This window comes from Amblyomma mixtum, chromosome 5, assembly GCF_055824585.1.
Source record: "Amblyomma mixtum isolate Tamu chromosome 5, ASM5582458v1, whole genome shotgun sequence".
Classification (NCBI taxonomy): domain Eukaryota; kingdom Metazoa; phylum Arthropoda; class Arachnida; order Ixodida; family Ixodidae; genus Amblyomma; species Amblyomma mixtum.
The window spans coordinates 15,191,804-15,205,753 of NC_143016.1; the positions used below are offsets into that span (position 1 = coordinate 15,191,804).

The 13,950-nt window shown below is 48.0% G+C and overlaps 1 protein-coding gene across 3 annotated transcripts in view; it reads left to right on the forward strand.

Annotated features, from left to right (window-relative positions):
- Nucleotides 1-12,868, forward strand: part of LOC149341361 (aquaporin-9-like) — a 74,407-nt gene extending 61,539 nt beyond the window's left edge. For all 3 annotated transcript variants that reach the window (XM_089543434.1, XM_089543436.1, XM_089543435.1), the window contains exons 4-7: nucleotides 935-1,053; nucleotides 5,261-5,478; nucleotides 6,412-6,569; nucleotides 11,304-12,868. In XM_089543434.1, the coding sequence (XP_089399560.1) occupies nucleotides 935-1,053; nucleotides 5,261-5,478; nucleotides 6,412-6,569; nucleotides 11,304-11,320 (512 nt within the window). In that variant the 3' untranslated portion in view covers nucleotides 11,321-12,868. The remainder of the gene's footprint in view (nucleotides 1-934; nucleotides 1,054-5,260; nucleotides 5,479-6,411; nucleotides 6,570-11,303) is intronic.
- Nucleotides 12,869-13,950: the final 1,082 nt, after the last annotated feature.

Genomic DNA, 13,950 nt, shown 5'->3' on the forward strand with positions numbered 1-13,950 from the left:
AATAACTGGCCGAGGCACGCCCGAGGGATATGAAACGACGACCATGTGCCGTTGAAGTGGGATGCGATGACACGCAGAACTGATAGGCCTTTGCCGCCGCTGCGGAGTCTGCTCGCGTAGAAAAGGCAGGTAATCATCTCTCCGGGGAGCAGCTACTGCGGGTGCGGGAGAGCGCTTGGACTTGAGAGAAAGGGGATCAGCTGTATTTAGAGGCACGCGGAAGGCGGAGCTCCGCGACCTTGTCGATTCTGGTCACGTAGCATGCCTGCAGAGGCCGTTCATTGCGAGCGCATGTCTCGCTCCGAGCGCAGAGAAAGGGGAGAGGCATTCGGGCAGTTCGGGAATTCTGATAATGCAGCCTGAAGATGGGTGGTCAGCGCGCAATAGGCGCTGCTGCAACGCTCACTTCTATGTGTGATATAAATATGATGTAAAGAAATATAGTTAGGGTGGCACCGAGGGCACAAGCAACACAGGGAAAGCCATTACTTTATCTTGCACACGCATACGGGATATAATCGATAAAATAGCCGAAGTGCTGCGTACCGTGCCAGTGTTAGACTTGTGGCAATAAAGAAAGCAGTTGTTGATAAGGGTTACCTTAGCAGTGTAAGACTTGTGGAATTAAAGAAAACAGTTAGGTATTAGCAGGATCCTCACACACCCACTCATTGGGGGATTGCCCTAAAACATTTGACCAAGCGGGAGAGAGAAGTCAAAAAGAAAAAAAAAGGAAATGAAGTTAACTTTACTTTTTCAGCTCTTTTGCCTTTAGTGAAACCTCTAATTAAAGCCATCGCACCGCTGTTCGGGGTTTTTTTTTTTCTCTCTTTACTGCATTCAGAGCAGTCATAAAATGTACACGCAAGCACACACGCACGCAAATATACTGTCGTGCGCATGGCGGCTCTGACGTTCTGTCCCGCTCCCGCAGACCTGCTGGACAGCGTCGATGGTGGCGAGCGGCAAATCTTCGGCAAGAACGGCACTGGCATCCTGCTCACCACGTACCCCAACGACAACGTCCACCTCTCTGTCTGCGTCTTCGACACGGTGAGCCAAAGCCCGGCTTTTGGTAGAAATCACACACCCACCACCTTTGTCTCAATGTCACCAAATAGTTTTAAACGACGAGAGCACGACATCGGCCATAGAAGCTCAATACTGAGCGTATAGACGCGACGAATGATGCGCGCATACCTTGCTCGGTGTTCCTTATTGATTTGTTCTCGTGGTATAATGGCGCTTCCATTATGTGGACGAGTCTGGTACTGGCCACTGGCGGGCAATCCTTAATGGATCCATACCAACAACACTAATAGGCAGCACTGCTGCTCACTGCCGTTGCGTTTGAATTCAAGCTGGTGGGTTTCGACATCCACGAAGAACAGTGTGGCAGCCACGGTAGAAAGAAAGCAGAAAGATGGAATTCTTGACAACACGAGGTAGCCAGGATGTTGTCTTGCAGGATTCATTCGTTTACAATATTACCTGCCGGCTCATCTGCATGTTCGATATTCTTAGTATATACGAGGCTTCTTGCGTTTTATACTCGTGGAAATGAGACTATACCTACGAGAGCAGTCAAACCCGTGGCGCACATCACTCAGGCGTTGTAGCACCCTCGACCCGTAAGTACTACGGAAGAGGTGCAGACTGTTGCAAAAGCTCACACGCCAAAGTGCCCGCAACCGTAGTAAGCGTGTAGCCGCGAAACGGTATAGTAAACAGTGCCACCCGTTGGTTTCATTATTAATGATGTTCAGGAGGAATTTCAGCCTTCCGCTCACGAGCTTTGACAAATGAAATGGCAGAACAATGTGGCGAACAAACGCGCGTGACTGCACTCCGATCACAGGCGCTTTGAACCGGTAACTGTGCAAGAGGTGGCACGACTACGGGTGCAAAGTGAGGCCGGCCACTACATCAGAAGGAAAACACAACATCGCAGCAACTGCCATTAACAGTTTGAATCAGCAAGCAAAAAGCTTTTAGATCACTGCGGCGACCCGCACTGGAGCAATGCGAAAGCAAAACGTCCACACACTATATCGACGTCCGTGGCGGTTCTGACGTCCATGCACTATATCGATGTCCATGTTTTGACATCTGAGTGTATTTTTTCCCGTTTAATTGATTCATTAATTATACCTCATCAACCAAATTTTCCCACGGCAACATTTTATCACACACTATCTATCACAATCACACCTCCACACATTTATCTTCGGAGAGCGACCTAATCATGGGGACAAAATTACCGGACACGTTTTGTGGACACTTTTTGCTGACGCGACATAGCCATATAATGATTTCGCATTAATAAGACGAGAAATTATCAGGTGTCATTGCCTCCGCCTAACGGACTCGTTGCCACATGCTAAAGGTCGTTTATGCTGAGGCGTTTTGCATCAAACAGAAGGATAAAGATTGCGTAAGTGACCCTTCTATCAAACTGTATCAGAATGAAGACAGGTTTTTGGTTTCCACATGTGTGTGATGTGACAGTTTGAAACTATAAAAGGAGTGTCGTGTTTTCAAATCAAGTTAGTCGCGAGTCTGCGCTTGTTGTGTTATCTTCTTGTCCTTGTCTTTTTGTGCGCAGTACCCCCCCTTGTATTCACCATCGTTTATTCCCACTGTGCACACAAACGGAGGGTTACTGGTGACCGCATAAAGTGATACTTTGCATAACGTCTGACGGGCTGGAGGTCGCAAGCTTCCGTCGTACTGGCGATCGGCTCAATGGGCAGCCCACAAGTAGATTCCCTGGCGGCTGTCCAGACACGCGCCGCTTCTATTTGAAGCGGTCGCGTTGCTGCGACGGGGCAGGGCGGAAAACAGCGTTGAGTGGCGTAGCCTTGGGTCATCGCTCCGCAGTCTTTTGCGCGCGCTATTCGCTTCCGTCTTCAGCGCGCATCTTTTCGCAGTATCTGGAATAACGCTGTAGAAGGGGACCAGATGCTGAAGATCACTCGCTCCGCTATGGCACGAAGGCGAAATACGGAGGCATTCAGCCGGCTGCCGCTGTTCGCGCCAGCCTTGCTGGAGCGTTGCATTTGGGCCCCATTGACCCCGCAGCACCCCATTGCATTCAACTACCGTTCCCTTCGCCCTTCGTCCCGCGTGGTGTCCTTGCCAATGAGAAGGAATCCGCGCATTGAGAGCATAGCCGAAACTTGGTTTGGGAACTTCAACATGTTTGTCCCGTCGACGTCGCGTGGAAGGCCATGGCCGAACCGTACGCGCTGAACCATGGCTTAGTTTTTTGTCTTGCCTTCCAGGACGCTCTTGAGAGTACGGGGCTAAGTTGATATCCGTTTGTGCACATGTCTATGAGTGCGTACGCTGCGTAGTTTCGTTCTCTGCATTGCATTTGATTTCAGTTCTCTTCGGGATACTCCAAATACATACCTACAGCTTTCTGATGTCAGGGGCATCCACAGTCGTAGTAATTTGACTTTTTGCATACCTTTGCAAGTCGCAGCGGACTAGTACTTTGGCTGTGTTGAACAGCCGTAACCTTCATTAACGATCTCTGTTCTTCAGGAACAAGCAAAACGTTCTTTGTTGGCTTCTTCGCTTTCACTAACCACAACGCTTGCCACCGCAAATACTTCCATTGAATTCTTTTTATGCACGCTTGCGGTTTTCGGATATACTATATGATCATCGTAAGGATGTTTCCTGCTAAAGAAGGGAGCACTTGTAGGCGCGGATGTCCATGTGCAAAGTAAATGCTTAGTTGGGAAACAAGCACGCCTCCCGTGGGAACTGTCCTGCTTTGGCGCCGGTTTTGATCCAGCTCGCATAATATACGGCAGGCGTTGCTTTTTTTTTTCTTGTTCCGTGTGTTACTAACCCTACGTACAAGCACTAGCTTATTTTTCCTTCTTTTACGGTCTCCAGACCTGTCTTACGCGGCAAGGACCCATAGTTTTTCACGGATTTTAGCATTTTTCGTAGAATTGTGTGCTAGAAACCACATTTTCTTTTTTGATAACATTGGGTTTGCGAACATCACTAGGAACGATAGAACCATGATATTGTGATTATTTAATTGCCCGATTTCTCTAAAAAGGTGGAACCTGATGTCGAACTAAGATAAGTTCTGCTGATGCTTTGACATGCTTGCTTTCCCTACGCTCAAGCAGCCTAGCGCATCAAGCGTTGCGGCTCTGGCAGCAAGCGCGCTTACACACTTGTGTCGGAAGAGCCACGATACTAGCCTCTGTAGAAATCAAGATTACCGTATTTTCACGAATATAAGCGTGAGTTTTTTTTTTTTTTCTAGTTCACTGCGTGCTTTAGAATGCACCTCGCGTTAAATTCGGAACCAAGCTACGAGTTCAGCACGTGAGATACTTGCAGCGAGCTCACCCACCAGGCCAGCGAACTGCAAAACAAAGCCAACTTCTCGACGGCAGTGGGCATCGAGGCGAAGCGCGAGGCATGCATAACGAGAAGGGGTTGCCACAAATGCGGAAAGAAAACGGCGCGGGCCATTGAGAAGAGAAATCAATCAAGGAGTCATGGGGCGTAAGGAAGCCAAAGTAAGGGCGAACGGGCTGTTCAGCACGGAACAGGAAGCAGCGAGGCAAGAAGCGGTGCTACACAGCTGTCTCAGCTGCGCCCAAAGGCCGTATTTGGGTCTCCAGCAGCGGAAAATTAGGGCAGAAAAACGGGAGAACAGAACACGAAAACACGAGGGCTATTGTTGTCTCTTCTGTTCTGTTGTTTCGTATTTTTTGGCTTTAATTTTGTCATTATCGAAGAATATTGCGTATTCTTTGTTCTAAATTTTCAGTCAGAGTAAATTAGGTTGCCTTAGGCTTATACGACATGCAGTCCGTTAAACTAAAAAACAAAACACATGGGGAGTGGAAGCAGATGAATGAAACAACGAGGCATAGCTCACGTTTGTCCACTTTCATAACGATGGCCACTGCTGTAAGTGCGTAAGTACATAACCGTATCACAACAGCGGCACGAAGGCGTGGCGACTGCACCGTACAGGTGCAGTCGAGTTGCCCGTTGACATGCAAATCACAAAAGTTGATCTAAACCGAGAGTTTTGTTAGCCTTGACTGCATTCCCGGCATTAAGAGCTTTGCTTCTCTCTGTATACCCTAACCCTTCATAGTTACCCTTTGCGCTTCTTTCTACGCCTTTCTTCGTACAGTTTCAGACCTGGGCACGGTGGCTCAATCCACGCCTTTCTCTGTTGCTGACCTGAATTCCCTCTTTCTCGGCGACGCAGGTCATCTGCTCGGGCCTGCTCATGTTCACCATCATGGTGATCCTGGACGAGCGCAACGCGAACACCACCAAGGGCATGCACGCCTACCTGATCGGCATCATGGTGGTGGCGCTGTGCTGGGCCTACGGGGCCAACTGCATGGCCGCCGTCAACCCGGCGAGGGACTTCCCCGCTAGGGTGCTCAGCGCGCTCGTCGGATACGGCTCCGAGTCGTTCACGTGAGTATTTTATAAGGTTGTCCTTCGTCTCCTCAGTTTAACGTCAACGACAGAGCACGGGCTTTTGTCCAAGGATGCGTGTAGCGCCATTATTTCTGCCCAGAGGAATACCCATTGTCCGCTTAAACTGCTTGCCGTTACTGTTTCGCTAGTCATGGATGCTAGATAGTAGTTGAACAGCAGTGCTGGTCAAGCTCCAAGACGAATCTTACAAATGTATATTAATGCATTGGAAACTGAACCTGGCAACGTTTAACGCTAGAACCTTATCCATTGAGGCTAGCCTAGCAGTGCTCTTCGAGGAACTAGCGGGTATTAAATGGGATGTCATAGGGCTCATTGAGGTAAAGGCAAGACAGCCGCTGGTGTGGATTCCAAGAGAGGCCAAGCGCAGCAAGGGGCGGCAGAAAATTAGATGGGGGGATGAGAAGAAGTTTGCGGGGATATGTTGGCCGCAGCTGGCAACGGACAGGGTTAATTGGAGAGACATGGGCGAGTAGTCTTTTGCCCTGCAGTGGACGTAATCAGGCTGATGGTGATGATGACTGTTTAATAAGCGGCAAGAGTGAACTGAGCTTAGTTAATCCAAAATAACACCCCCGTTTAAGCAATCCGTGAAAAGCGATCGCTCCCCACTTAGAGCCGAGCGGGAGGACAGTGCGGAGCGCTCTCCACAGTGTGGCATACCTCGCGAGAATGCGCCCCCAAGTGCCCCTTTTTATTAAAGCTTGCTGCTGGGCTATACATGGTGCGTGGTCAACGGTGGAATACCAAGGACGATGAACGACACAAGAAAACAACATGGCTCAGCGCATGTCCATGTTGTGCTCTTGTGTGATCTCCATTTTTTTTTACCACTGAGTATTATTCCACCGTCAAGTGATGTTTCGCGCGCAATGCAAAAGGCGTTCGTCACCCGTCCAACGAACGCAGGTTCCGCAACTTCTGGTGGATCCCGATGTTCGTGCCCCACCTGGGCGGTCTGATCGGCACCTGGCTGTACGTGCTGGGCGTCGGCATGCACGTCTCCAAGCCACAGCAGAAGGAAGGAGCCGAGTGCGTCAACCTGCTTCCGCTGGCGCCCAGGGCCGGTTAGTGCCGCCTTTGAACGCGCATGGCATTTCCTCGCCCCTGCTTTGCACCCGCTCTAACCCATTAGGCCTCTGGGAGATTTGTCTATAAAGTGTCTACAGACTTTATAGAAAGAAGTCTATGGACAGTATGGACAGTCTAATAAACTGTCTAAAAAAAATTTTGTAAGGGTGCATGTGACGTTTGAACTTTAGTAGTGCCATGGTGCAAACGTAAATCGTGCAGTGGCCTGCAAGCAAGTCTTCTGTAGACTGTGGTGCAGGTAAGCAAGAGAGCAAAGGTTAACTTTCTCGTATACACGCACTCGTTTAAGAGCGAGCAGGAGAGTAAAATTTTACGAAATCATGTCTGGCGAACCTGCGAACTTCTAATGGCATTAACACGTCGACGGAATTGAAGTGCTGGTGCCGGGTGCAGTCACAAGCTAAAGCTAGCGAAGCAAACAAAAAGCTTCGAAAGAGGACCACCCAAGGAACGCTCAAAGGGTGTGAAGCATATATTGACTGTTATACTCAGACCTCATACGCTTAGCAGAACATGCTGCAGTCAGTAACGGAATGATTAGGGCAACGACACAAGAAGCGTAAGAGCACCCAGAATGGATGGCATTTATTGGACGCTATACCTCTCTTCATTGGTGAGCTGATGGCGAGGCATAACGTGGCGACGAACCGAGTGCCTCCAAATGCGCCACGTGTCATTGCCGAGCCGGAGGAGGATCAAATATCATCTATGGATGTCAGTTCGTACTTCATGGCCTGTTTTCCAGTAATTGTCCTCAGTCTGCTAACGGCGAGGCAAAATGTGACGAGAAGCCGAGTGTCTTCAGCGGCGTGTATGCCGCCTGTGTACGTGCGTGGCGCATCTGACAGTGGCATCATCCTGACGTCAGGGGTGTTGTTATGACGTCTGGGGCGTTGCCATGGCGTCAGTGGCGACATACACACAGGCAGCAGCTGCCGGCGTCACGGAAAAGCTAGAAGATAGCAAGAATTTCCAGATGGTCTTACAGCCCACCTGCGGACTTGATGTTAATCAGGAATAGATGAAACACGGCACGATAAGATAATAGTCTGGGCGCATAAACATGGTAAACTTTCCTTAATGTATGTGCTTTATAATGCGAGTTATACAGGCGTCATAAATCCGTGTATATAAGTGCTGATTATACAGGTCGCGAGTTATATAACTAGTAACTTTACCGCGTAAATAAATCGCGACTCACATTTTGATTTAAAACAGCAACAAATAATTATCGATTTCATGCAATGAAATTACCTTAGTGCGATGCAAGGATGCATTGAAATTAATGCGACTTCGTTAAAACGAGCATTTACTTTTATCGCAAACGAACAGCCCAATTTGTGTGTGCACATGCTTGCAGCTCTCGGTAAGTTGGATGTATTTCTTTTATTAAGGGTGTTGTCTAAAGCGTGTAGTTCCCTCTATGCCTTGTCATTAATGGAACTAGGCTGCTTGTGAAACGATCGGCTGTGACGCCTTGATCGATGCTTGCCAACTGATGCTGCAGTCTCCTTTCATGCATTGGTTCCCTTTCCTCACTAGGTGAGAGCACCGGAAACGCAGGCATATACACAGTCGGGCTACGCTCCGCAGTGTATCACATTACGGACAACAGTGAATACAAGTGCCCGTAACTCCTCGCCACAAAACGGCATCGGAATGTCCTGCGGAGAGCAATACCGAGTAAAGAATGGAGCAGCTGTAGATGATGCTTGGAAGAATCATAATCATGGGCCCATCGTGTGATATACGTTTTTAATAAAACGATCATTTCATATACTCACTCGAATTCACTCTTTACAGAGACTCTGGGAAAGACGTCCTGCAGAAACAGAGACAGAAATATCTGAGAATCACAAGTTCCTAAGCGAGTTGCTAAACTGTATTCAACGAAAAGTTCAAATTCTGCATGCTTTAGGGCTGTGAGGCCAAATGAAAATTTGGTTCACCGTTATGTGGTGTCAGTACTAGTTTTTCTTAATTCCATCAAGTGCTGACCAGCTTCTGCGCTGTTCATTGCTGCAACATCTGCTTTACCACCTGCATATGCTGCTTTACTTCTTTCGTTATGCCGTACATACCTTATCTACTCTGTTTGTCTCACACCTTATCTTTTACTGCTCATGGGGTCTCCACATTTCAACTTCCTTCGCAACGACAAGTTAAATACGGTAGTGAAAAAAAAAAAGCAATACTGCAGAAAAATCGCTAACAGGGAAAAAAATTACGCGTACTCGGCATCATCATGTGTTTTTTGGCGCACTTTTTCCATCATTACGGGACTACAGTACGACACGAACCCTATTGCTATTGTTTCACGTCGGCGTCGTTGATAATATCGCGCAGTACAGTCATGGATGATTGCCTTGAACGGCAGTAGCTTCATTCTACCGAGAATCTTAGCCCACTGGCTATCGCTATAACGAGAAAATGTCGACGCATACAAGTGCCTCCGGCACTTCCTCAATCACCGAGCCCCATAGATACCTTATTGCGCCACTTATTCAAATACGGCCTCCATCGATTGGCGATCTTGTCTTTTCTAGCGCCTACGCGACCACGCTTATAGTGAAAGCGACACCCATTCGTCGCTTTGTTTCCTGCGTCCCATCCCCATTGTTCGTGGCGCGGACAATACCTTCACTACTGAAAAAAGCATGTGGTGTACATCCGCCAGCTGTCTTTCCTGTGGCTCAGCCCTCCTATAGCTCAACCCTCCGGCAGCTCTGGCCACAGCCTCCGGGATTTCTGGCGGACTCTCTCTTTTTCGCCTGTACAATATCCGAAAGACCAGACGTACAGCCATGCCATAGATCGTTATCTGCCGAGGTATAGATGTAACGTACGGAGCATGGCAACTGCTTGTGTCACGCATGGGCAACGAAATGTCGTGCATAAATGAAACACGAGCCGGACGCGACAAGTGAAAAAGCCGAAGTAGATTTTGGCTTATGTAGGAGAAATAACGAGACTATGTTCGTGCAGGGACAATGCAATGGCAGGAACGCTGTGTGGCAAGTGCGGAGCAGTGACTAGCGCAGTGACAGATCGTCATAAGAATCAAGCGTGCCATTATTCTAGCTCTAGAAACAGAAACCGTCCTATCTGTGGACTCTCATTCAGAGTGCCTCGTCCGTGTTTCATTTGTCCTTGGTGCTGCATTATTCACGTGGAAGAAGCTGGCAGGAACGACCAGTGCGTTGGGTAGCCCAAATATGTGACATTCACGCAGTAAAAAAAACCAACAAAAAAGCTACGGACTGTGGTAGGGGGGTGAGGTGTAGTATAATCAGGTAATGAAAAAGCGCACAGGAAAAAACAGGGCAAGATAGACGCAATTCCGACAGTATTTTCTAGTTTGCCTTTGGGATGAGGATGCTGAAGTATGCGCGATGCCGCTTTCGTTGCATAAAAGTTGATGAAGGACATGACTTATGTTTTAATTTAATCGAAATCAACCAATCGGGAGATGTTTACTTGTTCATTCTCAGCTGGCTGTGGCCTCACCGAAGCGCTTAACAGTTTCGGGGGCACCTAAATAAATGCGAGGGTGGGTTGTGAAGTGAGAAGCTAAATCGGGAACAGATGTAAATGATATCGTGACCAGTGAGGCCTTGGACAGACACGTCGAGCGACGGAGGCGCAAATAAATCTCTGGGCTGCTTCCTCTGCCAACGCGTACCATCAAGCCGCGGACATTGCGAGGTTCGTTTAGCCTCATTTACACTGATGATATTTTTCTGACAGCGAAGAATCCCAACAGCTGTTTGTCCTTCGCTCAAACGTCTGTCGTTCAGCTGCCGCTAAAATCAGGGCGCTGCGTTGTCGTTGTTGCACGCAAACGCCGTCCTCCTCTCCCGCTGTCGACAAGGCGCCTAGCTTGCACTGGGCGTTTGTCTTGTCGCGTATTTTTCTCAACGGTGGTACCCTTGAATCCTTGGTCACATCTGATCCAGTTTCTGCCCTCACTTTACTCACGTTCGGATGCCGCTTGGTTTTCAGTTCTTGGGGTTCTTTAGGATTCTCCCCGTGCGCTCTGAACACAAATACACCTATAAGGGAGTAAAAGGGAGTAAGTTGTACTCTGACGCACGCCCTAGTGCGCTAGAGGAGAGCTTACACCCTTTTTACTCTTTTTTTCTCAGAGTTTGCACTCTATACAGAAAGGAGTATAAAGAGAGTATGTGAGTAAAGAGGAGTGCGCTAGAGGAGAGTTTCCTCCCTTTTTACTCCTTTTTGTTCGGAGTTTTCACTCTAAAGAAAAAGGAGTATAGAGTATGAGAGTAAAAAGGGAGTAAACTCTCCTCTAGCGCACCCCATTGTATAAAAAGGAGTGCGCTAGAGGAGAGTTTCCTCCTTTTTTACTCCTTTTTGTTCGGAGTTTTCACTCTAAAGAAAAAGGAGTATAGAGTATGAGAGTAAAAAGGGAGTAAACTCTCCTCTAGCGCACTCCTTTTTATACAATGGGGTGCGCTAGAGGAGAGTTTACTCCCTTTTTACTCCCATATAGGCGCATTCGTGTTTACAATGTGGTCAGTGGCTGAGCCTTACCCTTGTTCATTATTTTATACACTGAGCTTTGCCTAGCACTCCACCCCCGCCGCATGCTCGCACCCGGCTTGGCCCGCTTTGCCTGGTTTGGTATTAGAGCGCGGTTAAGCCGGGTCGGTTGTACACCCCGTTTTTGTTGCTCTTGTTGTATATTTCAGACAAAACAGCGGCCTAGAGGACCACGACTCCTTCTTGAAATCATCCAAGCAGCGCAGTGCGGACAACTCATTCATCCTCGTCACCGTGGCTTCAGACCGCAAAGAAACTGCGCACGACACCGCAGAGATGGTCACCGCATTATGTCACAAACATTTACATTCGTGGACTCTTTAGTCTGAATGCAATAGGCTTTAAGGCGGAGTTTGACTAGTTCATAAAGTCTGCTCCCTAAGTATACTTAGACTACTTTGGTACTCATCCTTCAGATTACGTTTAGAGGCAGCTGAAGGAGGCCTGGTATTTAAGGCGAAAAACGTCAACCATTCTTTATAATATAATTTTTTATGTCGTCTTTGTTACAAAGGTTGCATTGTGTTCACACGGAATTTTTGTTGAAGTCCAAAGTTTTCGTTCTGGATACTGTTGAAAACGGAACGTTCGCTACATGGTTATCCAGTGTGTATTTTGTTTAGCACGACAAATTTTAGCCTGCGAAAGCTTAGGTCTCAAAATGCTCCCAGCCATTTTGTAAGGGAGTCTTAGTAGTTGCAAAAAAAAAACAAAATAAAGAATACATGATTAAACATGCCACGCCGGGTGCGCAAAAGCGACTTGCATCAACTTGAACAACGAGTTCGCATTTTGTGATGTCCTCCTTGACTTTCATCACTTCATGAAACAACACTTCATGGCTAACGAAGCATTCTTGTACGCAGTACGTACCACTGTAGACAGATTACGTCCTGTGCCTGAAGCTGGCTGTATACGTACTTTCACTTCAAAAGAACATTCTTGTCAGTGTGAACTCCTTCCTTGCATGGTGCTGGGGTAACGGAGTAGAGAATTTGTTTTCTCTTTTTCACGGCATGCAGTGCTTAGCAAAATGACAAAGTGTTTAGTCGTTTGGAAATGAGACACGGTTCCGTGCATCTGGATTCGTCAAAAAGATCGTTGTCTGTCTCATAAGCGCGCAGGGTTTTCGGGTGTTGGTTCCGTAAACAGATGCAGCGCAGGTACAGTTGCTGATGCGTCACACGCGCCAGCACATGTCGCGTTTCCACGCTAAGCAACTGCCATTGACTGAAGCGTCTCGGTCTGGACATTCCTGCCCTCGAGCATGTCCTAGCTTGACGGAAGATAGCCTGATGCGAAGGTAACCTCTGCTGGCAGTTTGCGTCTCCACCTGATTTTGGGCTGACCGAGTATAAAGCAAAAGTAAACTGCCACGCTGTCATCCCTCACTGGTGAATTGATGATGCAGTACACGGACGAGAGCTGTCGCCCTCCCGTCATGTGACGGGAGCACGCTTCAGCGTACTTGCCGGGATCAAATGCAGGTGATGTGGAGCCCCGAGTACAAAGTGTATGAAAGGCTCACAACCGACGCGATGTTCAGTGTGCGCAGTGCCTTTTATGCCCTGAGATATATGGGTACTGCCATCTAAAGGAAGGTGATGGCGCGCGAGGAGTCAAATATTTGTAACTACGCTTTTCAAATGTTTCTTTAGAAGCTTTAGGCATGCGTAATGACGGGGAGTTGTAATAAAGAACGTTGTTTTCTCCATCCTGTTGATTTGTTTTCTTGCTCTGGAGTGACGGTGCTTATCTAGTACGCGTGTTTCAAAGCGTGAGAGAGGAGTAACAGCTATGAAGTCTGCTACAGGGTTTATGAGAGATCGCTATAGAAGGCGGCCCTCCTGACCCACATCCGGCCGCCTTCGGTAGACGACGGGACTGGCTGATGGAGGCAGCTGAGCCGGCAAAAGGGTACGGTGCATGAGTGGCACCAAAATCAGAAGTCACTCATGAACCGGGCCCTTTTTGAGTACTGTCTGCATATTTTAAACAGAAACACGCAAGCGTTGAAGAAACGGTCATACAGCGCCATGTAGCAAAGCGGAGATGAAAAACAGGTTGCAAGCAATATGCATTTTGTGTGCTCACTCCTATGCTGACTCATTTAACCGCTTCACTACGTGGTAGGGTGCTGCCCTGCCGTCCGTTCGACGCTCGCGTGATACCGTTAGAAAAACTGGCCGGCTGTACGGACTTCTCACAAGCTGCGCAGTCATTTCTCGGAAATGCCCGCGGTAGCCAGTGTGTTTACATTAGCTTAGTAGAAAATCAAATGCTTCCGCCATATTTTCTGTGCCATCGGCGAACTTATGGCGTCGAAAGGTAAGTGGTCATCATTTCGGTACTAGGTAAGCATCATCACCGTCATTACGGTTTCTCTCATCTTATTAAATTCAGAAGCATCGTGCTTTGATCCGGCAAGAAAATAGCGGCAAGGCCACACTTGACGTATTTCGATCAAGATGTTATTGCGAGGACTGAACACGAAACGAATCATGTGACCTTCTGCTACTCTTCAGAGAACTCTGAGGACGGATTTGTACAAAACGTAGTGAAATGTAGCGATGACACGCTAAATTTCACTACAAGAGATCTAATTGATCTACAAGAGACCAATGAGAGGTCTAATGCGTCAAGCCTTTCGATCTATGTGATACAGCATGTGACTTGATTCGCAGCCTTCTATGCCTCTACCCTGCGTTGCACTGCCAAGGGAGCTTTCACACGAAGACACGGAGCTAGAGCTCAATGCTCGACGTGCTGCAAACTGGGAACATTTCCTAAGTTTTA